Genomic DNA, 24,992 nt, shown 5'->3' with positions numbered 1-24,992 from the left:
AGAAATGCAAATACATTTTCCAAATCTCATTCCACACAAGTGTGATTCGTAACACACCAAGACAACATAACAAAAACACTACCCTGGGCTTTGTCCTCTGGAAAGCTTTCCTAAACACCAAACGCAGTGAAGCTCTTTATCTTCCCTGGCCTGACACCTGGAGAAGGGCTGATGACAACAATACCAGGTCTTATGTCTTTATTTGGGTTTGGTGCTGCAGGCAGAATCTTCACCAGGGGCCAGACAAAACGTGTCAGACATACCGTAGCTCAAGAGCTTAACTTTAATGCAGGTTTGACTCACCGATGTACTGTAAACATAGACAGCATGCACTGGTGTGTGTGTCAAATTGGGAGAGAGAGAGAGAGAGAGAGAGTGTTTCAGGTGATGTGTAGCAAGGTGTGTGTGTGTGTGTGGGGGGGGTTGCTCTCTCCTTTTCAGATATAATGTCTGTGAAATGTTAAAACCAGGCCAATTTTGTATGTTGCCAATCACATCACTCTTGTTGTTTGACTTACAGTAGCACAGTAGTAGCCTTGGCCTAAAATTCATAGCTCATGAAGAATTTCTATCACTATGTTCAGATGACAAATTGCCACACTGGTTGCTTGAGGATATAGGCTATCTTAGAAAATTGGCTCAGCACAGTCTGTTAGGATTTTGTTTTGTTGCACTCTATGCATTGAATGACGCCGAGCATGTCGCCACCTAGTGGCGCACACGAACACAGCGCACAACACGACGACCGACACGATTTCACAACCAGAGTGGTAATAGTGTCAAGGCAGAAAGACCGTACCGCTACCCAGCGCCTCAACTCTCGTGTTTGTACCGGATTCTGCTGTCGCCGACCTTTCAATCTGTCTACCGATCTGAAGGCTGTAAATGCTGTCATCACTTCTGCATCCACCTACTCCTCTTGTGTAATCTTGTGTGATCTCAAGGCATGGATGTCACGGTGCGCCTTGGCAGGATAAAATATTGTAATCCGAATTGAGTAGGCTACAGTCTGCGAGGATTTAGCACTGGTTTACACAATCAACTAACTTGACATTCAAGTTAAAGTGTAGCCTAGTGCAATTAAGCTGTGAAAAGTGGAAACCGACCTGACCGTAACTGCAACGGATATGTTTTGACTGGTGAGGGTCCGATTTCGGAATGAAGGCGGTTGTACAGACAGGGAGACGGCGGCCCTTCCAGCGGTTCTGCTGCTGTGGAGTTGGGCTTCTCGCGGTCATTTGGCTCGCACAGGTCGCGCACGTGACAGGTGAGTTTTTCCACAAGGAATAATGATGGGTACATTTTGCATAATGTAATTAACGTATATTATTGCTTGTAAATGTGGGGTGTTTTTTAGCATCACATATTTTTTACTATTCCTTTTGAAGTTGAAAACATTTTAGGACATGTTTATATCTTCACAGATTGTATTATAATACCTAAGGGTGGAAATGATCGATCTGTCAGCTCACTCACATTCTTCATTAATTCAATTTACAATGAAATACTGCCATCGGCTAAATATGCAAGATTATTTAATTTCTCGCAAAATAATCTTTATGTAACCATATTGATAATAGGCTGTATGGGATGAAAGAGAGAGATTTGGAACCAACATATTGTATGATCCCCTCCCATGTCCCATCCCCCAATATTCTGCACCTAGATTGTGCGTCACATTGAAACTTCAGCATCATTTTTTTGTTAACCCTTATTTTACCAGGTAAATTGACTGAGAACACATTCTCATTTATAGCAATGACCTGGTGAATAATTACAGGGGATGAATGAGCCAGTTTGAAGCTGGGGATGATTAGGTGGCCATGATGGTCAGATTGGGAATTTAGCCAGGACACCAGGGTTAACATCACTACTCTGATGATGAGTGCCATGGGATCTTTAGTGAGCACAGAAGTCAGGACACCAATTTAACATCACATCCAATAAACAACACCCAGGCAATGTCCCCAATCACTGCTCTGGGATCTTTTTCTTGTCTGTTTGATCCTCCAACTCTACTTCCAGCAGCATTTGGTCTCCCATCCAGGGACCAACTAGGGACCAACCAGGACTGACCCTGCTTAGCTTCAGAGGCAAACAGTGGGATGCAGGGTGGTATGCTGCTGGCATCACCCCCCAGCTCGAGCCTGGTATCCTCACAGAACCTCTCATCTCAGGCAATCACCTACACAGAACCTCCTAGAGTCGAACCAATTACTCTGAGGGAACCCAGAGAATACATATCCCTATCAAGCATTGCATTAAGTAACATGAAGATGGATGATTGGAATTGCACCACAGTGAGAAAATAGATAAGCATATAAACTGTATGTAAAGGGATGAGTGTATGAACAAAAGAGAACATTGATGGTATGCAGTTATTCATATCCTTTGTATGAACAGCGCATGGTCAACATCTTGCCCAATGGTACTCAACTCTTACACTACAAGGTCCAGAGACTGCTGGTTGTCTGTTCATCCTGATGATGAATTGCACAGACCTGGTGTTCCAGGCCTAATTCAGTTCCTGATTAGAGGGGAACAATGAAAAAAGGCAGTGGAACTGGCTTCAAGGTCCAGAGTTGAGTTTGAGGGATCTAGCCTTTAGGGGCCCTATTCTCTACAGACCTGGTTCTACTGCTCTAGATCTCCTGGTTTCCTCTCGGAGGATGGATTCAAATACTCAGCTATGAAACAACAGATGGTAAAATGGTAGGTAAAATGATTTAATCAAGTGTGTGTGTGTGTGTGTGTGTGTGTGTGTGTGTGTGTGTGTGTGTGTGTGTGTGTGTGTGTGTGTGTGGTGTGGGCCAGTCCTGTGATTTTCAGGTTGAGAGAGTATGAGTTCATGTAATGATTCATAGATTAAGCTATGACACAAACCTTCTGACAACCAGTGTTCTGATGTTTTTCATATTCCCCTTTAATAGCTGTCATATTCTTCAGTTTTCCCTACTAAACTTTCACTATCTCATAACTACCATCACTGTTGGTTAAGAGCTTGTAAGTAAGCATTTCACGGTAAGGTCTACTACACATGTTGTATTTGGCGCATGTGACAAAGTTTGATTTGATGCATTTAACCCATATATTAATTAATAGGCCTAATCTTGGGAAAAAAATATGAACAATTATTTAATGTATCTTTCTAATGGCAAATGGCAAGATGTGTATTACTGTATAAATGTATTCATTTGCCATGTTCACCATACAGCATCATTCTAGTGGCAGGCCTACTAGTCGCTATAGTAGAGCAATTGTTCTTGAAGGCTTTTTCATTGATTGCCAGTTCCAGCTTAGTTCGAGGCTTGACCATGCAGATGCAGGATCTTAATTTGAGCCAGTTTGATAAAGCAGGAAAATCATCCTGCAGAAACAGGAAATGTGAACTGTTATGTGGATTATAATGAATTAACATTTTTGTAGGGGTTGATACATTTTTCCTTAAGGCAAATAAAGTCTGCAATTGTAAAGTGGAAATTATAAACTTTTGAAGCCTTTTTAAACCTTGAATACTCTACACGTTTAGATATCTTACTGTGCAGGAAAATTCTCAGCAACAATGCCTACAATGCACCAGACAGATCATCTTGAGGAGTGAACCCCACATCTTCTATAGAAAGAGACAAGAATGCGGCCAAAGTGTAGTCTTCGTCTGGGTCTGGGTTGGAGCTCTGTGTTCTGTGGTCGTGTTGTGAGTGTGATAATGGCGGCACCGTCTGTGACAGAGGCCCATTTGAATTTCATATTACCCAGGTTCCTCTTGACAGCTCCACATGAAAGCCTCCACATCCCCACTCTCAGACCTAGTGCAACACGTTGATTGGACTGTAGAGTAAAACAAAGCAGTAAGTGATCATGAAACAGACTGGACACAGAGAGTGATCAAGCAACCTCTTAAACAACCGGAGTAGAGGGTAATGGCCCCCACCTGGCTGGCTGGCTCTGGTCTGGTCTGCTCTACTCTGGTTGTCTCTACTCTGGTCTGCTCGGACTCTGGTCTGCTCGGGCTTTGGTCTGATCTGCACATGTCTGCTCTGGTCTGGTCTACTCGGGCTCTGGTCTGGTCTGCTCTACTCTGGTCTGGTCTGATCGGGCTCAGGCTCTGGTTTGCTCGGACTCTGGTCTGCTCTGGTCTGATCTGCACATGTCTGCTCTGGTCTACTCTGCTCTGGACAGAGATCTCAGTGAGTGGCAGCAGTTATCTCTGTGTTTCAGGAGACAATGACACAGATACAGTACATCAGTGGAGGTCCTCACTGTTGATGCTGTCCTTCCATATATAGTGGTTAATAGTGGAAGTCCAAATAAAGAGATAGGCTATCAACAGAGAGATACGGAACAGGGACTTACTCCGTGAGGAGATTGCAGTGCTGACATGATGAATGGCTTATGAGTGTGCTCATAAAAGATGACATGATCTCCTCTGCTGACTCTCTCTGGTTGCTTCCTCCAGCCTGTATTTTTATTATCTGTAACATCTGCACTAAAACACAAAGCCTTTCAATGTTGTGTCCAATAAGATAGTGTTTTGTCTTTGGACCGGTCTTTTGATGAGTCTCAGTGCAATAAAATACACAAATTACAAATCAGTTGACTTACATTTCAATAGAGCCGGAGTCGTCTGGGTCTCAGCCAGAAGAGGGGGGTGTTCCAGTTCGTTCCAGACGCAGGCTGATGCAGGAGGAGTGGACAGAAGACAACCAGACACTGGACCTTCCTAGACCAGGTGAGTCAGCCTCACAGCCCCAAACATCTCTCCCACCTCAACCTCCACTGAAGGACCCTGATCCCCATTCTAGACAAAAGTGTATGTTCCCTACCATGTCCTCTGGCACACAGCTTTATATGATTGTCTCCTCAGAGAATAGCAGCTGACAGGGACCATTCAAACTGTATAGTATCTCTGTACTCAATAGTCTTCTCCTTAGCGTTAGATGATTAAGTACAGGAATAGGAGTATAGGAGCCCTACAAGTATAGGAGCCCTACAAGTCCTGAAGACACATCGATGCACAAACTGTCTGTTGACTAAATATTTATTTCCCAAACTGTGTGGAACACTTGAGGGGGCTCCAGGAGTGTCTAAGCTGTGTAGATGTGACTTAGTGTGTTAATGTGTGTGTGTGTGTTTTGGGAAGGCGGTTAGTGCTGTGTGTATATGCTGGTGAACCTTGGCTCTCCCCTGCGGGTTAACTGAAAAGGTCATGTGGGCCGAGGCTGCAGTGCAGTGGTTGTCAGGAATCGGTGCTCTGTAAACTGTGCGTCTCAAACTTGGCTGCCGGGCCAGAGGAAAGGTTCTGTCTGGAGGGGTTAGAGCACCATGCCAGACTTGCAATGGAAGAATCAGGGAAATATATAAACAGTAAGTAAACACAGTGGAGGACATGGGGTAGAAGACAGCTAGGGAGATCTCTGCAGCAGGACGACAGGACTGAGCAATGCACAGTGTAGTGATTTCAGTCTGCGATATGAAAATGTATGAACTGCATTAGATACCACTATCTCCCTGACCTGCCACAATCGTTCTAGATTTACACTTGGCAGAATAGAACTATTAATGCAATATGTGCACCTGCAACACCAATAAAGCAAGCACTTGATGTGTGGTCTTTCTGTTACAAACAGACCTCCCTCAGTATCTTTGACAAGGACACAACTCCCTTATGAGTCATAAGGTAAATACAGGTTGTAGAACAAGAGGCTGATGGATCTGTGGGCCGGTAGATGACATTAGGTCTTTCAGAGCTGCACTACTCCTAGGCTACAGAGCACAGGGTAGGCTACTCATCTGTATCTTCACGTAAATCCCCTATTCTCTGTGTACTGTAACTGCTAATGATTACATAATCCAAACGGCCAGCTCAGACAGACCTCTAGGAATATTATCTTGGGGATAGCGGAAGTGAGGTTTCAGTACCCCCTACCCCTTATCTGCCTCGGTTTTCCCGTCTATTGCTATATATCACTTTATTTCTCCCTCTCTCAATCGCTCGCTCTCTTTCTCTCTCCATCCCCCCACTGTATAACAAGACGGAGATGGCAGTGTCTGCCTTCAGTCGAGAACCCTTTGAGGCCAGCGTTGCTAAGCAACTGAATGCTACATTTTGAAACCCAGATAATTCTGTCTTTCAAGCATTCAAAGTGCCGAGGCAGAATGAACAACCAGATCGAGCTAAAAATAGACCAGGGGAAGAAGATAAGCCCATGCATTTTAATAAGGGCTCTATACAATCCGTATCGTGGAAGTTCAGCGTTACAGTGTGATTGATATATAAAGACAATGTTCCCGTATCAGTGGAGACGGCATTCATGGTAAATGCTGCAGATGTTGGCTCAGTCGGAAATGACCTTTACATTTTTATTGTGCTCTCTGCAACATTTCAACGATCCAGATTGAATAAATAACGATGGCTTGTGTTTTTTTATGCATTCGTTTTATTCGGCAAGCAACAGAGCCAGTCGGTTTGAGGATTATTTTTCCACAGAGATATTTTAGTGGCTGCAGGAGAGAATTGAAAAAGAGAATCTGATAGATACTCAAATGATATTTCCTTTCAAAAGACCTTGAGTTTTGTCAGGGGAGTAATTTATTATGGCTGTCAAATAAAGCAAATGGCCACTAATGCAACCATTAAACATGGGAGTAGTTGTGTTTTTGTCTGAAGTCTTTGTAAATTGGGGAGAATATCCTTAGCTCACATCCCGTCTCTCTAGAATTCTTGTTCTCTCTGAGTTCACATTAGTTCCTGATGATGACTTACAGTGCCTTGCGAAAGTATTCGGCCCCCTTGAACTTTGCGACCTTTTGCCACATTTCAGGCTTCAAACATAAAGATATAAAACTGTATTTTTTTGTGAAGAATCAACAACAAGTGGGACACAATCATGAAGTGGAACGACATTTATTGGATATTTAAAACTTTTTTAACAAATCAAAAACTGAATAATTGGGCGTGCAAAATTATTCAGCCCCTTTACTTTCAGTGCAGCAAACTCTCTCCAGAAGTTCAGTGAGGATCTCTGAATGATCCAATGTTGACCTAAATGACTAATGATGATAAATACAATCCACCTGTGTGTAATCAAGTCTCCGTATAAATGCACCTGCACTGTGATAGTCTCAGAGGTCCGTTAAAAGCGCAGAGAGCATCATGAAGAACAAGAAACACACCAGGCAGGTCCGAGATACTGTTGTGAAGAAGTTTAAAGCCGGATTTGGATACAAAAAGATTTCCCAAGCTTTAAACATCCCAAGGAGCACTGTGCAAGCGATAATATTGAAATGGAAGGAGTATCAGACCACTGCAAATCTACCAAGACCTGGCCGTCCCTCTAAACTTTCAGCCCATACAAGGAGAAGACTGATCAGAGATGCAGCCAAGAGGCCCATGATCACTCTGGATGAACTGCAGAGATCTACAGCTGAGGTGGGAGACTCTGTCCATAGGACAACAATCAGTCGTATATTGCACAAATCTGGCCTTTATGGAAGAGTGGCAAGAAGAAAGCCATTTCTTAAAGATATCCATAAAAAGTGTTGTTTAAAGTTTGCCACAAGCCACCTGGGAGACAAACCAAACATGTGGAAGAAGGTGCTCTGGTCAGATGAAACCAAAATGGAACTTTTTGGCAACAATGCAAAACGTTATGTTTGGCATAAAAGCAACACAGCTCATCACCCTGAACACCATCCCCACTGTCAAACATGGTGGTGGCAGCATCATGGTTTGGGCCTGCTTTTCTTCAGCAGGGACAGGGAAGATGGTTAAAATTGATGGGAAGATGAATGGAGCCAAATACAGGACCATTCTGGAAGAAAACCTGATGAGACCTGAGACTGGGACAGAGATTTGTCTTCCAACAAGACAATGATCCAAAACATAAAGCAAACTCTACAATGGAATGGTTCAAAAATAAACATATCCAGGTGTTAGAATGGCCAAGTCAAAGTCCAGACCTGAATCCAATCGAGAATCTGTGGAAAGAACTGAAAACTGCTGTTCACAAATGCTCTCCATCCAACCTCACTGAGCTCGAGCTGTTTTGCAAGGAGGAAGGGAAAAAATTTCAGTCTCTCGATGTGCAAAACTGATAGAGACATACCCCAAGCGACTTACAGCTGTAATCGCAGCAAAAGATGGCGCTACAAAGTATTAACTTAAGGGGGCTGAATCATTTTGCATGCCCAATTTTTCAGTTTTTGATCTGTTAAAAAAGTTTGAAATATCCAATAAATGTCGTTCCACTTCATGATTGTGTCCCACTTGTTGTTGATTCTTCACAAAAAAATACAGTTTTATATCTTTATGTTTGAAGCCTGAAGTGTGGCAAAAGGTCGCAAAGTTCAAGGGGGCCGAATACTTTCGCAAGGCACTGTAAATGTCCTAGGTTAAGGATGGAGATCACTCACCGACAGCTCTGTGTGTGGTTGTACATAAAATGTGGCTCACAGCTACCCGTCTTCATTTCAGATAGGGTATTAGTGGTGGAATTCTAATTGTTTTACTGCAGTAGTTTTCTTTGTTTCCCAGGCCACCAACATAACATTGAGACTTGACGCTTTAAGACGATGGATAGTTCCATGTGATGTGTCTGAACAGGTGGAGTAATCTCCTGTGAGGGACTAAAGCTTATTGATTGTTCTCCCACTGTAGTTCTCCTGAGGATTTCTCAAATTATTTCAGCCAGTGTTTTGTCAGATAAAGGATGGTTATTGAGGTTTGGTGAGATTTGTGTGGTTGGATTGGCTTTGACTATTTTTGCTCTTGTCGGCCTTTCGTAACTATGTCATAAAATCAAAGAAATGTTTTGATTCGGGATAAAAAATGCAAGGTTGTTGTAGTGAGGACCTCCCAAGTGGTGCAGCGGTCTAAGGCACTGCATCGCAGTTCTTGAGGCATCACTACAGCCCCGGGTTCGATCCCAGGCTGTGTTACAGCCGGCCGTGACCTGGAGACACATGAGGCGGCACACAATTGGCCCAGTGTCGTCCGGGTTAGGGGAGGGTTTGGCCGTTCGGGATTTCCCATCGTGCTCTAGCGACTCCTTGTGGCGGGCCATGCGCCTGCAAGCTGACAAAAGTCACCAGTTGTACGGTGTTTCCTCTGACACATTGGTGCGGCTGGCTTCCGGGTTAATTGAGCAATGTGTCAACAAGCAGTGCAGATTGACCCCTTCACCTCTCCTGAGTCTGTATGTGAGTTGCCGTGATGGGACAAGACTGTAACTACCAATTGGATACCACGCAAAAGGGGTTTAAAAAAGGTTGTTGTAGTGGTTTCAGTCTATGTAGTGGTGCTGTTTCTGTTGGTGCGTGAGACTACTTTGCTCTGTGTTTCACTCAATAACTTAGCTTGACTCCAAGACACCCTGCAGCTTTTTCAATCAATAACATCTCTTTCTTTCCTTCCCTCTGCCTGCCATTCGGTCACACTCTTAAGTCCCTTGTGGCAGAGTGACTCAAGTGGAGTTCATCTCACAGCTTTAGCGGTTTAATTTAGTTGGGGGTTCACTTTTAATCCGGACTGATATGGCATTAAACACACACTCAAGCATACTTATGGGTTCGCACACACGCAGGAACACACACATATTACATCACATGTCCATTTTGAACCCTTCTCTAGTTACTTGATTGGATCAGCAATGAAATTAAATAAGATCAAGCCCATTCACAGTGTGAATAATGATAAGATCTAGTGTCTCAGAGAGAGATCTATGCAGGTTTAAATTTATTGTCATGAATCTTGCCCTTGAGGCAGCTCTTGCAGAGGGGTCACTAGCTGTCATAGTCACTAAGTCACAAAATCTGATTTAAACCTAACCTTAACCACACTGCTAACCCTAATGCTTAACCCTAACTTTAAATGAAGACCAAGACCATGAATTTCTACGATAATATAGCCAATTTTGCAGAAATCTCTCAGTTTTACCTCAAGCGTAAGATTAATGACAATAAACTTCACCCGGTGAGATTTATAGGAGACCAGACACACAGAGATATAACACTAGTAGATGTAATAAGAGGGTGCATGGTGCAGAGCCTGTGATACCAGAGAAGAAACACGTGAATGCTGATACAACTCCACGCCCTCGCCCCGCTCCCCAGGATGTGTATTTCATGAGAGCTGATTATGTCCTATGTCCAGTATTGGAAGCCAAGCTCAGATATAGTAAATCATCTTATGGCTGGTCTAGTCAATCAGCAGTCCTGTGACAAAAGCCTAGTAAAGGGAACGGAGGATGAGCATCCTCACAAATACAATTCCTAGCCAACACTGTCTCGTATGCTTTCGCTCTCTCAGACCTCTCCTGAGGGTTGGCAAGGAAAAATACATATTTTTAGAAATTTCTCTCCAGAGCTGCCTGTCATTTCTCTTTTTTTCATATTTCATAAGCCAATACCATGGTAAACACACATTCCCCTCCCTCCCCCTTTCTCACCATACGCTCAGCCGTCATTGGCTTACCACTGCCGCCCGTCAACAAACCACAGTCCCCAGGGAGAGGGTCTCCATGGCAACTGCTTTCACCGAAGCAACCCATCAAAACGTTCATCTGAGAGGCGTGTTTCAGCACGGCATTTACATAGACATGTTCAACTGGGGCCTTGTGTATTGGGGCTACATGTCCTGGGGACCTGGGGGAGGATCCAGATCTGGCCTGCTTTCCAAAACACAGCTATAGGATAAGGACAACAGAAAATGATAATAATACCACAACTACAGCACAGATGTCCTCACACTGATAAGATGCAGATGTGTACCCACGTTCTTTAGTGAGATGCTGCCTCACTCTTTCTTATGATAATCTGACAGAAAGTTGACATGCTAACCTGGGATGGTTTAGTGAACAGGTCCTGCCCCAGTGCAACAGCTGGCCAGAAAAGAAAATAAGCTCCTTTCCCCACAGTTCTCTGGGAGGTGGAAGTACAAGCCGAGCAGAGGCAGAGAGAGGGAACCTCACCCTCTGAGGCTCAGATTCAGAATGTTGATTACATCGCTAGATGTACATTAGATAACCATATGTTGTACACATACACAGTACAGAAGGGCATTGTATAGAAGCACACTGTCATCCTACAAACCTCTAGACCATATGGCACCCTCTCCTCTCTGCCTCACACTACAGATTCAAGGATCAAAATCAAATAGCCGTGATCACATGAGAGGTGTGCTTTTCTAATCTACAGGGAGAAGCTTCAGGATGGCATGCTGTCATAGAATCACAGCACAGCTGATGGCGTGTAGAGGGCATACTGTGTAGTATATGTCATGAAGCCTATGTTTAGTGGTGTGTGTCATACATCATGTGATGTGTAGCATGTATATTATAGGAAGTGTGTTTGGTGTAGAATGAGTCGTGCAGCATGCGTCAGACAGCGTGCATTGTGGGACTGGCTGTATAGGCTACCCAGGGCTGCCTGTCTCAGAGCAGCAGGTCTATTAATAGGTTTGGGCTCCCCAGTTGTTAAAGTTAATTTTCCCCTGCGTCTGAGTACGGATTTAGCAGCAGTGCCCTGTGCTCTCTAGGCTGCAGCCTCCTCTGCTCGTCGCGCCGAGGGGAAGCGTTCACTAACACCCTCACATACGCCTGAGGACTGGAGGAGCAGGAACCAGCTGTTCCACACACCTCCTCATCAGAGCTCTGCTCCTCTGCTCCTCTCTCTCTACACGGCCCAGGGGGGCAGCATCTGCTAGCCTGTACAGGTGTCTGGCTGCGTGGAGGGAGCAATTCCATAGGAGATCAGTTATTAGGCTGCTGTGTGTCAGGTGGATAAGTATGATTTCTTGGGAGTCTGAGCCAGATCCTGACACTTAGCTGCAGCAATTCCTTTAGGACCGTGGAGGAACAAACCTTCAAGGTGCCTCCTTCAGCTATATACTGTCAAAGACTCCAGTTACCCAAGTCATAGACTTTGTTTTTACACTGCTGCTACTCGCTGTTTATTATCTATGCATAGTCAATTTACCCCTATGACTAACCTGTACCCCCACACATTGACTCGGTACCGGTGCCCCCAGTATATAGCCTCATTATTGTTATTTTATTGTGTTACTTTTGGGATTTTTTACCTTAGTTTGGTAAATATTTTCTTTACTATATTTTCTTAAAACTGCATTGTTGGTTAAGGGCTTGTAAGTAAGCATTTCACGGTAAAGTCGAAAACTGTTGTATTCAGCACATGTGACAAATACAATTAAATTTTATATAGCATTGTATTCCTTCAGAAAGGATTGGACCTGGAAAGCAATTTGGTGAAATTGTCATTCATTCTTCCAGAAGGCCAGCTGTGTTATTACGATGCGTGTATCTGTCCTTTATCATAAGAAGGATGATGATACAGGGACAGGAAAGCCATGTCATTACAAACCAATGTGGCAGCTTGATGACGCTGTTCTGCTTTTGGTCTTGAGCGGCATGACATCCATTTTGTCAGATTAGCGCAAGACTGATTTCTTTCCCCCTCTGCTGTTGTTGTTGACTATCATTTTCCACCTCCATTCTCCCCCTCTCTCTCTCCTTCCCCCTCTGCTGTTGTTGTTGACTATCCTTTTCCACCTCCATTCCCCCCTCTCTCCTTCCCCCTCTGCTGTTGTTGTTGACTATCCTTTTCCACCTCCATTCCCCCTCTCTCCTTCCCCCTCTGCTGTTGTTGTTGACTATCCTTTTCCACCTCCATTCCCCCCCTCTCTCCTTCCCCCTCTGCTGTTGTTGTTGACTATCATTTTCCACCTCCATTCCCCCCCTCTCTCCTTCCCCCTCTGTTGTTGTTGACTATCCTTTTCCCTCCATTCTCTCCCCCCTCTCTCTCCTTTCCCCTCTGCTGTTGTTGTTGACTATCCTTTTCCACCTCCATTCTCTCCCCCTCTCTCTCCTTCCCCCTCTGCTGTTGTTGTTGACTATCATTTTCCACCTCCATTCTCTCCCCCCTCTCTCTCCTTCCCCTCTGCTGTTGTTGTTGACTATCCTTTTCCACCTCCATTCTCTCCCCCTCTCTCTCCTTTCCCCTCTGCTGTTGTTGTTGACTATCATTTTCCACCTCCATTCTCTCCCCCTCTCTCCTTCCCCCTCTGCTGTTGTTGTTGACTATCCTTTTCCACCTCCATTCCCCCTCTCTCTCCTTCCCCCTCTGCTGTTGTTGTTGACTATCCTTTTCCACCTCCATTCTCTCCCCCTCTCTCTCCTTCCCCCTCTGCTGTTGTTGTTGACTATCCTTTTCCACCTCCATTCTCTCCCCCTCTCTCTCCTTCCCCCTCTGCTGTTGTTGTTGACTATCATTTTCCACCTCCATTCTCTCCCCCTCTCTCTCCTTCCCCCTCTGCTGTTGTTGTTGACTATCCTTTTCCACCTCCATTCTCTCCCCCCTCTCTCCTTTCCCCTCTGCTGTTGTTGTTGACTATCCTTTTCCACCTCCATTCTCCCCCCTCTCTCTCCTTCCCGCTCTGCTGTTGTTGTTGACTATCCTTTTCCACCTCCATTCTCTCCCCCTCTCTCTCCTTTCCCCTCTGCTGTTGTTGTTGACTATCCTTTTCCACCTCCATTCTCCCCCCTCTCTCTCTCTCTCTCTCGACAGAGAGAGGTAGGATCTGTGTCTAACTGTGTTGTACTGTTCTCTCTCCCTGAGCCATCCATGAGTTTCCAGAAGACATCTTCACCAAGGAGGAGCTGAAAGGAGGAGCAGTGCTGTTACATGTGCTGTGTGTGAGTGTCCCATAACACACAATGCAGAAAACACACCTGTTTAACACACCTCACAAAACAACCATGATACTGCAGTTTTGCAGCCACACCCTCAGTGCAATTCCATCTGTTCAGATGTTTCCTAATATCATTTATCTGCCAATCATAGTGAAGTACACCTGCCGAAATGAACTGAATAACTTAAACACTTCCTTATCACATCCTTACAGATTGTATCTCTATTTTCATCTCTCGCTGTATCTTTTAGGCTATCTACATGTTCTATGCTCTTGCTATTGTCTGTGATGACTACTTTGTCCCTTCCCTGGAGAAAATATCAGAGGTGAGAAAACCAACAACACCAGTTAACGTACAGGATACAGGAAGGTACAGGATACAGGAAGGTACAGGATACAGGAAGGTACAGGATACAGGAAGGTACAGGATACAGGAAGAAGGAGGCACCATGTGCTGCTTTTTATCACTACATTATTACTACTTTTAGTTGACACATTTAAAATATAAACTTTGTGCAAGACAAGACATAGTGCTTCTTGATCATGTATTATGATTGTGTGAGAATGTTCCCCTTGTCTCTGTCCCTGTCAGAACCTGCAGCTCAGTGAGGATGTGGCAGGGGCAACCTTCATGGCTGCAGGAAGCTCAGCACCAGAGCTCTTCACCTCTCTCATTGGTCAGTTCTTAATCACTCTGTATTTCACCTCATATTTCCTGATATCAGTGGCCAATATTGTGTCAATGAACACTATACATTATGCCCAACACTGACTGATACAAATGGCCCATAACTTTCATCATCTTGCCATGGATCTTCAAACCATCCAAATGAACATGTTTGTGTATCATGTAATGCCACACATATCCATATGATGTCAGCAGAGTCAATATGAATAGTCTTTCATTCTACATCAACGTATAGAACACATTGAGATAACCGTTGGTTTCATCCACTAAAATGTAATTGTCACTACAGCCCCTCCCACACCTCTCTTTCCATCTCAGGTGTGTTCATCACTAAAGGAGACGTGGGGGTCGGCACCATCGTGGGCTCAGCGGTCTTCAACATCCTGGTCATCATTGGTGTTTGTGGCATCTTTGCGGGCCAGGTACAGACCTGCCAAAGACTACACACCTTATGGTCTTAACAGTGTAGCTAGCTATGGCTAAAGAGCTCATAAATACATGGAAACGTATTTTAGAAATGATTCTACACATGCACTGGCTGAGTGAACCTGAGGACTTCATCTTGATTTAGCTGTGTGTTGGTTGTCTGTTAGTGGAATCTCTCTCTGTGTGGCTCCTCCCCCTCTGCAGACGGTGGTTCTGACGTGGTGGTCTCTGTTCAGGGACTCCACCTACTACATCTTCTCTGTGCTGGCTCTCATCCTGGTGAGCCAGACAAGGGAGGGAGGAGGGGAAATTAAGACCACACAATCAAATGCATTTAGAGATCAGTATATAGGAGCTTACTTGTGCTCTACAATTACAGTGCTGTATAATCTGCCTGTACATAGTGAAATGATGATGCAGCTGTGACTATTTTAATGTGTTAACTTTCTCTTTGTAGGTTATATACGATGCAAAAGTTGTCTGGTGAGTTTTATCATGATTAATGCTGCCAAAGGTCTCAATGTTACACGTCAGAATTGTAAAAGTACAGTAAAATAGCAGTTTGCAGGTTTTAGGTGGTAGTTGAACTGTTTACTGGTTTTAGGTGGTAGTTGAACTGTTTACTGGTTTTAGGTGGTAGTTGAACTGTTTACTGGTTTTAGGTGGTAGTTGAACTGTGTATTTCTCTGATTGAACTGTTTACTGGTTTTAGGTGGTAGTTGAACTGTGTATTTCTCTGATTGAGCTGTTTACTGATTTTAAGTGGTAGTTTAACTGTTTACTGGTTTTAGGTGGTAGTTGAACTGTTTACTGGTTTTAGGGGGTAGTTGAACTGTTTACTGGTTTTAGGGGATAGTTGAACTGTGTATTTCTCTGATTGAGCTGTTTACTGGTTTTAGGTGGTAGTTGAACTGTTTACTGGCTTTAGGTGGTAGTTGAACTGTGTATTTCTCTGATTGAACTGTTTACTGGTTTTAGGTGGTAGTTGAGCCGTGTATTTCTCTGATTGAGCTGTTTACTGGTTTTAGGTGGTAGTTGAGCCGTGTATTTCTCTGATTGTAGGTGGGAGGCCGTGCTCCTAATGACCATGTATGGAGTTTACATCCTTATCATGAAGTGAGTATGCTGAAACACCTCTCACAAGAGTCCTCAATCCACAGAGCATGTAGCTAGTGTCTGCTTGTGCTGTTTCTCAAATGACAGCTGTTTTGTGGTTTCAGGTTCAACTCCCAGATCAGGGGATGTGTGCAACGTCGGTTTGGGGGCCCGGGTCAGTGCTGCCTTATCAGTGAGGGACTCAGAGACGAGGAGATGGCAGAGGACGGACTCACCTGTAACACCAACATGGTGCTGCTCAGGAAAGGTCTGTTTGGATTGGAGCTCCTTTCAGCTCTCACTGTCTGAGTGTTAGAAGCTGTGGCTGTTATTGATTTGTTGTTACATTACAAGTCTCACAGTGCATTATAACAACATCATAATGCATTATACCTGCCTGTTGGCTTTAGGTAAAGTGTTACCCAAAGTCTTCCCATCCCTCCCTCACCTTGCAGGACAACCCCAGGGTCAGGAGTCTCCTCCGGTGGTGATGGTGGACGAGCTCCTGATCCTCAACCCCCACCAGCTGTCCTTCTCCGAGGCCGGCCTGCGCATAATGATCAGCCCCCACTTCTCCCCTCGCACCAGGCTCACCATGGCAGGCCGTGTGCTCATCAGTGAGGTATTGGACTGGAGGACCATCAACAAGGGGCTACATTAGCCACTATGGAGAACTAATGTGCACTCTCACTCTCTCTCGCTTTCCTACACAGAGACAGAGGCTGATCAGGAGTCCCAACAGCCAGCTGGACGGGGAGGCCAGCTCAGCGGCAGGGGGCACCCCTCTGAAGGGGTTGAGCTCTGGAGGTCTGGAGAATGGGGGCAGTGTGGAGAAGCAGACCCCTGACGGGGCCAGGGTAGGGGATGCAGGGGGGGAGAAGCCAGGAGCGGAGGGCTGTCACGCTGAGGAAGAGGAGGATGATGATGATGGGCCATTCAGGCCTCTGCATTGGCCAGGTGATATAACAAAATCTAAAAATACTCTGGATACATTCAGTAACATTATAAAATGTGGGGTAGGTGCAACGTAAGACAAAACCAATTACAAGGGTTTGAAGTATCTCTAAGTGGCCACTCGCCTCTCCAAAGTGTGCACAGTTCCAACGCAATTTCAATGCACTTTTATGACAATAAGGTGCTTTTTTTTTTTAGCTTTCCTAGCTGTGAGAAACTAGAGCAAGCACACTTGTAGTAGTTGAATTTGGAACACAACCCTGCATCCCCGCCATCACACAATTACGGTTGTTGTTTACGCAATCCAAAAACTATCCATTATAAATCGCAACCTGGGTCAGGTGGGCATGATTTGAAAGCATGTTCTATTGACAACATGACTTAGTTATGAAATCTGATCTTGTTAGGCTTGTGTTAGGCTTTCACAAGGCCTAACAAAACAGATGGTAATTTTGGTGCTCATAGAAAGGAGTCATGATGCGTGTCCAACGGTACATTTCCTTCAACATACTGTTCAGAAAAACCACGGGTATGACGGCGTGTCATCTTGTAACTCTACATCAAACATAGTGATCATAAACGTTGACACGGTATTTGACATGAGTTTTAGGATTTGAAAATGTGCACATTTATTGAAAAAGTACACATTTGGACTCACAGGTGTTTGGATTGCTTTTCTGACATCAACGCGGAATTTATTGTAATCCTCAACGCCTCATCTCTCAAAATACATTGAGTCATCTTAATATACAGCATTTCCCTCACTTAGACAACAAAAAATGTGTAAAAGTTGCCCAATTAGCGGGAGGGATGGGAGCAACTTCTTATTGTGCGCGGTGCTCAAGTTCAGAACTGCTGTCAGTCAAAACCCATTCAGAGCTGTGAAGCGCAGAGCCAGACCTCTGACATCATGTATAACAACTTACTGTACAGTCACTGCTTTCCAATTTTAGCGCTTATTGGTGCCCAAATCTGCCATTTTCAACCCGTATACATACGGGTACGAGTGTAAAGGGCTACAGACAATTTCCCTGACGTTCGCTGAAATTGTATTTGAGGAAAACAAAGTGGGTGTCGGCTCTGGTATGTTCTGGTCTGTGACCGACACTATATTGTTGTTCATATGTGTATGGCAGGGGGTTGCTGTGCGCGGGTCAAGTGGCTGATCTCGTGGCCCCTGGGCCTGCTGCTGTACTGCACTGTGCCTAACTGTGTGTTCCCACGCTGGCACCGCTGGTTCATGGTCACCTTCGTGGCCTCCACCCTGTGGATAGCCATCTTCTCTTATCTCATGGTGTGGATGGTAAGGACCCACAGCAGAGCCGTAAGGCCATATTGGATGTTCCAGGAGTTGTAGGATAATATTGAGAGGGTGAGTGTGTGTGGTGTCTCTGTCTCTGATCTAGCTGTGTGTGCCCACCAGGTCACCATCATCAGTTACACACTAGACATCCCAGACTACATCATGGGCATCACCTTCCTGGCAGCGGGCACCAGTGTGCCAGACTGCATGGCCAGCCTCATTGTAGCTCGGCAAGGTACCCGTCATCCTCTCTTTTCAACTTCCTCTCATCTTCAGATTCCTGACCAGCCTCTTGACGTCCTGGTGGTGTAGTGTAGACTGCTTTAGTTTGACTTTACTCCCCCCCTCTCCTCAGGTATGGGGGACATGGCGGTGTCTAACTCCATTGGCAGTAATATCTTTGACATCCTGTTGGGGCTGGGTTTTCCCTGGGCTCTGCGCACTCTGGTGGTGGACAATGGATCATTGGTGGGTTCATTAAACCTCTCTCTCTCTTATGGACATTTAACAATCATCGACATCTGACCCCTCTCATCCTCCTCTTCCTCACAGGTTTACATCAATAACAAGGGCCTGGTGTATTCTGTCGTCCTGCTGCTGGCCTCTGTCTTCCTCACAGTAAGTGTGTGTGCATGCGTTCCTGTCACCATCAGTTACTGTTTCACTAGACATCTGGTTCTGAGCATCATTTAACCACATAACAGGCCATATGCCACACGCGTATCACAATTCTATTGGTGTTTCACTTTTTACAAGTCTTTTCTTACACACCACAAACACAGTATGATCATAGTTTTACTGGTATTTAAGGTTTTTACAAGATATTTGTTATGGACCACAAGCAGGATGCCGGCAGACAAGACAGAGTATATTACAGTCTTTCTGGAGCAGGGTGTGGTTCCGGTGTTATGATACTGATGGTTTGTACCATTGTTCGCTACCACAGCTCCAACTAGTTGTCGGGGATTAAAGTTGTTGACAACTGTAGCATTTTTTAGCTAAACCTAACTATAACCCTTTTCCTTACCTATACCCCCATCACCTAACCTGCCACGTTAGTTCTCCTAACCTGCCACATTAGTTCTCCTAACCTGCCACATTAGTTCTCCTAACCTGCCACATTAGTTCTCCTATCCTGCCACATTAGTTCTCCTAACCTGCCACATTAGTTCTCCTAACCTGCCACATTAGTTCTCCTAACCTGCCACGTTAGTTCTCCTAACCTGCCACATTAGTTCTCCTAACCTGCCACATTAGTTCTCCTAACCTGCCACGTTAGTTCTCCTAACCTGCCACATTAGTTCTCCTAACCTGCCACATTAGTTCTCCTAACCTGCCACGTTAGTTCTCCTAACCTGTCACTTTATTTATCCTAACCTGTCACATTAGTTCTCCTAACCTGCCACGTTAGTTCTAACCTACCACGTTAGTTATCCAAACCTGCCACATTAGTTCTGCTAACCTGCCACGTTTGTTCTCCTAACCTACCAAGTTAGTTCTCCTAACCTGTCACATTAGTTCTGCTAACCTGCCACATTAGTTCTCTTAACCTGCCACGTTAGTCGTAACCTGCCACATTAGTTCTCTTAACCTACCACATTAGTTCTCCTAACCTGCCACGTTAGTTCTCCTAACCTGCTATTTAAACAAACCATCAGTATCACCATACCGGTGCTAGACAAGTTCATTTTGTGGCTCCATCTATTACGCAATCACCCAGTCATAGCCAAGCTATTCCTTTCTTTACCTCATGCAACTTTTCTTTCTCATTTCCATTAAACCCCTCTCCATCTGCCCATCCCCTGTTCTCTCTTCACCTCCCCCTCTTCCCTTCTTACCTCCCAGGTCATGAGTGTTCATCTGAACCACTGGAAGCTGGACCGCCGTCTGGGCCTGGGGCTGATATTACTCTATGCCATCTTCCTGCTCTGCTCCATCTTCTTTGGGCAGATGTGAGGCTGACGCTGGGTTCGAAGGTCAACCCTGATTTGCCTTCCTGTCAGCTGCCACGTCCAGGAGTCCTCTGTCTCCCTGACATACTCTGTCCTAAAGCCAAAAAAACCCAGCCTGAGCTACATCGTGCTACAGTTAACATGTGATGTTCCACAAACAGGATATCCTTGGGTGACATTGTACACAAATACACACACACGTTTTACTATCCTTGTGGGGACCTAAAATTTTCCCTAACCCTAAGTCCACAAGGGAGAATTTTCCTTGTGCGGATTTCCGGATAGTTAGTTAGTCAGTCTCTCTCTCACACACACACACACACACACACACACACACACACACACACACACACACACACACACACACACACACACACACACACACACACACACACACACACACACACACACACACACACACACACACACACACACACGTTGTGTTCTTCTATCCTTGTGGGGACCTAAAATACATTTCCATTCAAAACACTATTTTCCCTAACTCCTAACCATAAACTACCAGCCCCTTACCCTAATTCCAACCTTAATTGTAACCCTAAACATAAATCCTAAACTAGGGACAATTTTCCTTGTTTCACTTGTGGTGACTCTTGGAGATTTTAAGGTCCCCTCAAGGATAGAAGAACCTACTCTCTCTCACACACACACACACACACACACACACACACACACACACACACACACACACACACACACACACACACACACACACACACACACACACACACACACACACACACACACAGCAGTCTTTTCTATAGCACAAACCTTTTTCTTCCGAAGTTTGGTGTTTTAATACGTAGCAACACCTAATGTTCAGCAGTGACCAATGGAAAAATAATACAGTAGACTAATCCTCGTTTCTTGACCTTACGTTTGGAACGCCTGTGTTTTGTTTTCAACGTATTCCCTAGCTGACATGACCTTGTTGTGTGGTGATACAGTGTGTACATTTGTGTAAATGTGTAGCAGTGCTGGAGTACAGTGGAGCATAGAACTGTCAGTAAGGTACTACGAACGAAGCAATAAGAAAAATGGACGTTGTTAACGTGTCATAGATGTACAATAGAAGAAGGATTCCTAAGAGATGCAGATTATGTGACTAGAATTTGTAAAGTGACAGACTGAGTTCCTCCATAGAGGATTCATTAATCATGTTTTGCCTCATAACATGTACTGTTACAAACTAAGTAAATAATAGGCTAACGTGAAATGTATGATTTGATCATTTTTAGAAGTGTTATTACTATTGACGACATGTTTCTATGGGTGTCACAACCTTTGATATCATGCGTACGGGTCTGTTGTAATAGTTCACTACGTTTATGGACGATCAGTGTTTGTATTACTGTACAATGATTATTAGGTCTACAAGACCATACTTTTTACTGTTTCTAAATGTTTACTAAATATTTTACATAGTTTTACAAAAAATGTATGTCAAACAGACTAGGTTTGTGGTGTTTTTGATATAAGCACTAAATAATATATTCTTCCCGTGATATTTGTGAGAATATCATATGCTGTAACTGAAAAATGAAGTATATTTTTGTCACTTTGTAAAGTGATAATAAGACTGACACTTCAGATCAGCACAGTCCACCTATATCTGATGAAAGGAGAATAAGGTTATATTGAATTGTATCACTTTCTAAGCCACTATTCTATATAAGCCAGCTGAGATCATTGTCAGCACTGAATCTCCTTGATTTAGTATCTTTATTTATTATTCCCAAGAGATTTCATATATTTCTTTTGTCAAGTGCTTGTGATTACAATACTTAATGGTTTGCTCTGCAAAATAGTATATTCTCAAAAACGTACAGGTATTTATTTACAGCGTGAATATGATTTCCTGAAATCATTTAGATTTCAGATCAGATCAAATGACTCATACTTTTTGCCAAATGAAAGAATTGCAGAATACATTCTTTATGTGATCGAACTATTGCACTGAACGAAAACATAAATGCAACATGCAACCATTTCAAAGAGTGTACTGAGTTACAGTTTATATAAGGGAATAGAGAATAAATTCATTAGGCCCTAATCAATGGATTTCACATGACTGGGCAGGGGCACAGCCATGGGTGGGCCTGGGAGGGCATAGGCCCAACCACTTGGGAGTCGGGCCCACCTACTGAGGAGCCAGGCCCAGCCAATCAGTATACGCTTTTCCCCACAAAAGAGCTTTATTACAGACAGGAGTACTCCTCAGTTTCATCAGTTGTCTGGGTGGCTGGTCTCAGACGATCCTACAGGTGAAGAAGCCGGATGTGGAGGTCCTGGGCTGGCATGGTTACACGTGCTCTGCGGTTGTGAGGCCGGTTGAATGTACTGCCAAATTCTCTAAAACAACTATGGAGGTGGCATATGGTAGAGAAATTAACATTAAATTCTCTGGCAACAGCTCTGGTGGACATTCCTGCAGTCAGCATGCCAATTGCACGCTCCCTCAAAACTTGAGACATCTGTGGCATTGTGTTGTGTGACAAAACTGCACATTTTAGAGTGGCCTTTTATTGTCCCCAGCACAAGGTGCACATGTGTAATGAGCATGCTGTTTAATCAGCTTCTTGATATACCACACCTGTTAGGTGGATGGATTATCTTCGCAAAGCAGAAATGCTCACTAATTGGGATGTAATCAAATTTGTTTACAAAATTTGAGAGAAATACGCTTTTTGTGCGTATGGAACATTTCTGGGATCTTTTATTTCAGCTCATGAAACATGGGACCAACACTTAACATGTTGCGTTTATATTTTTGTTCGGTATAGTTCTGCTCTTTGATTTCAGCCACTCAACATTTTTTACATTTCAAATAAGGAGTAGAGGAATAGAGACTGTTGAGTTGTACAGGCTGGTTGCTGGTGCTGCTAAGTATCCCAGGTTTAGTCACCTGTCGTATGTCCAGGGTAGTCCTTTATTAAGTACCTACTGAGATAGGAAGACCACCAAGGAGTCCCCACTACCAACCAACCAGTCATAAATCCTGCCTCTGTTAGCAGTTCAGGTCAGAGCACCAAATAAAACCCTGATTTAGTTCTCACATGGAAGATCTGTGTTTGAAGTGTGTTGTTCCTCAATGTTTTATTCTGTTAGGTTGGAGCCGCCAGAAATTCCAGCACTGAGATTCGTTACTTTAGACATGATCTCTGATCATTGAGAACTTTTTTATGTTGTTGAGTGCAATAAATAAAATCTGTGCAATAACAATCCATGTCTCTCTCCTTAAGTCACTGTACAACTGATAAGCTCTGAGAAGTGATGGGTGGGGCCCACTGGGCACAGACAGGAAATCAATGTCTATTCCACGTTGGTTCGACATAATTTCATTGAAATGACGTGGAAACAACGTTGATTCAACCAGGTTGTGCCCAGTGGGAAGACAACAGGGGAAACAGACCCAGTGTCTACCTCTACCTTTCACTGATTCCAGACCTGTCGTTTACTCATTAACCCCTGAGGAGCTGCAGTAAGCTGTTACTAGCCTCAAAGCAAATACATCCTTCTGATACGAGTCCAGAGGGAGCCATGCAGACAGAAACCCATCTCTGCTTACCATATGCTGCACACACTGCCATCCACTCATATACAGTACATGCACACATGCTCCAAGTCCGTACGCACACACACGTTTCCCATCGGAGTCCTAATGATGAACATATTGGGGACTGAAACCCCCATTTCCTTATCTTCATTTGGATCCACAGATGAGAGGCTGGTAAATTGAAAATAACAAGGTAATGAAGTTTTCCCAGTTATAACAACAGATCATATTTACAACATCTCCAGTGTGATAGGGCATCATCCAATATGATACATAGTTCCTGGTGCTGTCAGGCACCAAACACAGCAGATGAAAGGGTTGTAAAAGTAATTTCCTCCTTGTCATTGTACCAGCCCTAATTGTGGATGTTAAACATAACAGCCAATCCATTCCCACTGCGCCAGCACTCTGAGCTCACAACAATATACAACTGTATGAATATTGTGTTGCAAATCACACGGCAGAAAACAAGTACAGCTAAAATATTAATTGAAAGATGATCTAGGGTTCAGATTTGAAATTCTGAAATACAGACATGTGTGTGCGTGTGTGTGTGTGCGCATGCGTGTGAATTAGTGAGAATAGAACTATGTAGATGTAACAGTATAGCTTCCGTCCCTCTCCTCGCCCCCCTTTTGACCTCCTCCTTTTCTGCAGCAACCAGTGATCCGGGTCACGGTACCAATGTAATAGTATAGCTTCCTTCCCTGACCCTACCTGGGCTCGAAACAGGGACCCTCTGCACACATCAACAACAGCCACCCTCGAAGTATCGTTACCCATCGCTCCACAAAAGCCACGGCCCTTGCAGAGCAAGGGGAACAACTATTTCAAGGTCTCAGAGCGAGTGACGTCACCGATTGAAATGCTATTAGCGCGCACCACCGCTAACTAGCTAGCCATTTCACATCGGTTACATAGACCTACAGTTTAACCCAACTATACTAAATATAATAATATACTCTAGATATCGTGCTCTTATTTATCATCATGTGTGTGATCCCAATCAAGATTTCCAGGGTGATTACTTTGCCATGCACTTTAATAAACGCTTTATTGACACCTGTAAACATTGAGAAGTTTTTATCTAAATGTGCTCATTTACTGGAGTACAGGAAGTAAGTTGAAGGAAATTATTTGTGAGGTGGTAGCTGGATGTCAGCTGCTTGAGTTTGCATAGTAGCCTGCCTGACCCATTATGTAGGCTACACATGTTGTGGCAGGAACCTCTCGTTACATCCGTTTCTTCTGTACTCTTCACGTTTTATCTTCTAACACATGCCTCACCTTATCTTCTA

At 44.2% G+C, this 24,992-nt stretch overlaps 1 protein-coding gene across 2 annotated transcripts; it reads left to right on the top strand.

Moving 5' to 3' along the window:
* Nucleotides 1-753: 753 nt before the first annotated feature.
* LOC112231289 (sodium/potassium/calcium exchanger 3) lies at nt 754-22,383 on the top strand. 2 transcript variants are annotated; one of them, XM_024397972.2, is made up of 17 exons: nt 754-1,267; nt 4,613-4,729; nt 13,630-13,706; nt 13,954-14,028; nt 14,295-14,379; nt 14,709-14,812; nt 15,021-15,095; nt 15,274-15,299; nt 15,879-15,932; nt 16,037-16,179; nt 16,367-16,533; nt 16,625-16,868; nt 18,002-18,168; nt 18,289-18,403; nt 18,524-18,636; nt 18,721-18,786; nt 20,014-22,383. In XM_024397972.2, the coding sequence occupies exons 1-17, from the start codon at nt 1,159-1,161 to the stop codon at nt 20,122-20,124; spliced, it is 1,848 nt and encodes a 615-aa protein (XP_024253740.1). In that variant the 5' UTR covers nt 754-1,158; the 3' UTR covers nt 20,125-22,383. The 2 variants fall into 2 exon arrangements, with proteins under 2 accessions (XP_024253740.1, XP_024253741.1); XM_024397973.2 differs by lacking the exon at nt 20,014-22,383 and adding an exon at nt 19,228-19,374.
* Nucleotides 22,384-24,992: the final 2,609 nt, after the last annotated feature.

The sequence above is a fragment of the Oncorhynchus tshawytscha genome, linkage group LG33, assembly GCF_018296145.1.
Source record: "Oncorhynchus tshawytscha isolate Ot180627B linkage group LG33, Otsh_v2.0, whole genome shotgun sequence".
Taxonomy (NCBI): domain Eukaryota; kingdom Metazoa; phylum Chordata; class Actinopteri; order Salmoniformes; family Salmonidae; genus Oncorhynchus; species Oncorhynchus tshawytscha.
Note: the sequence above shows the minus strand (reverse complement) of the source record. Positions and strands in the feature narration are given on the sequence as shown.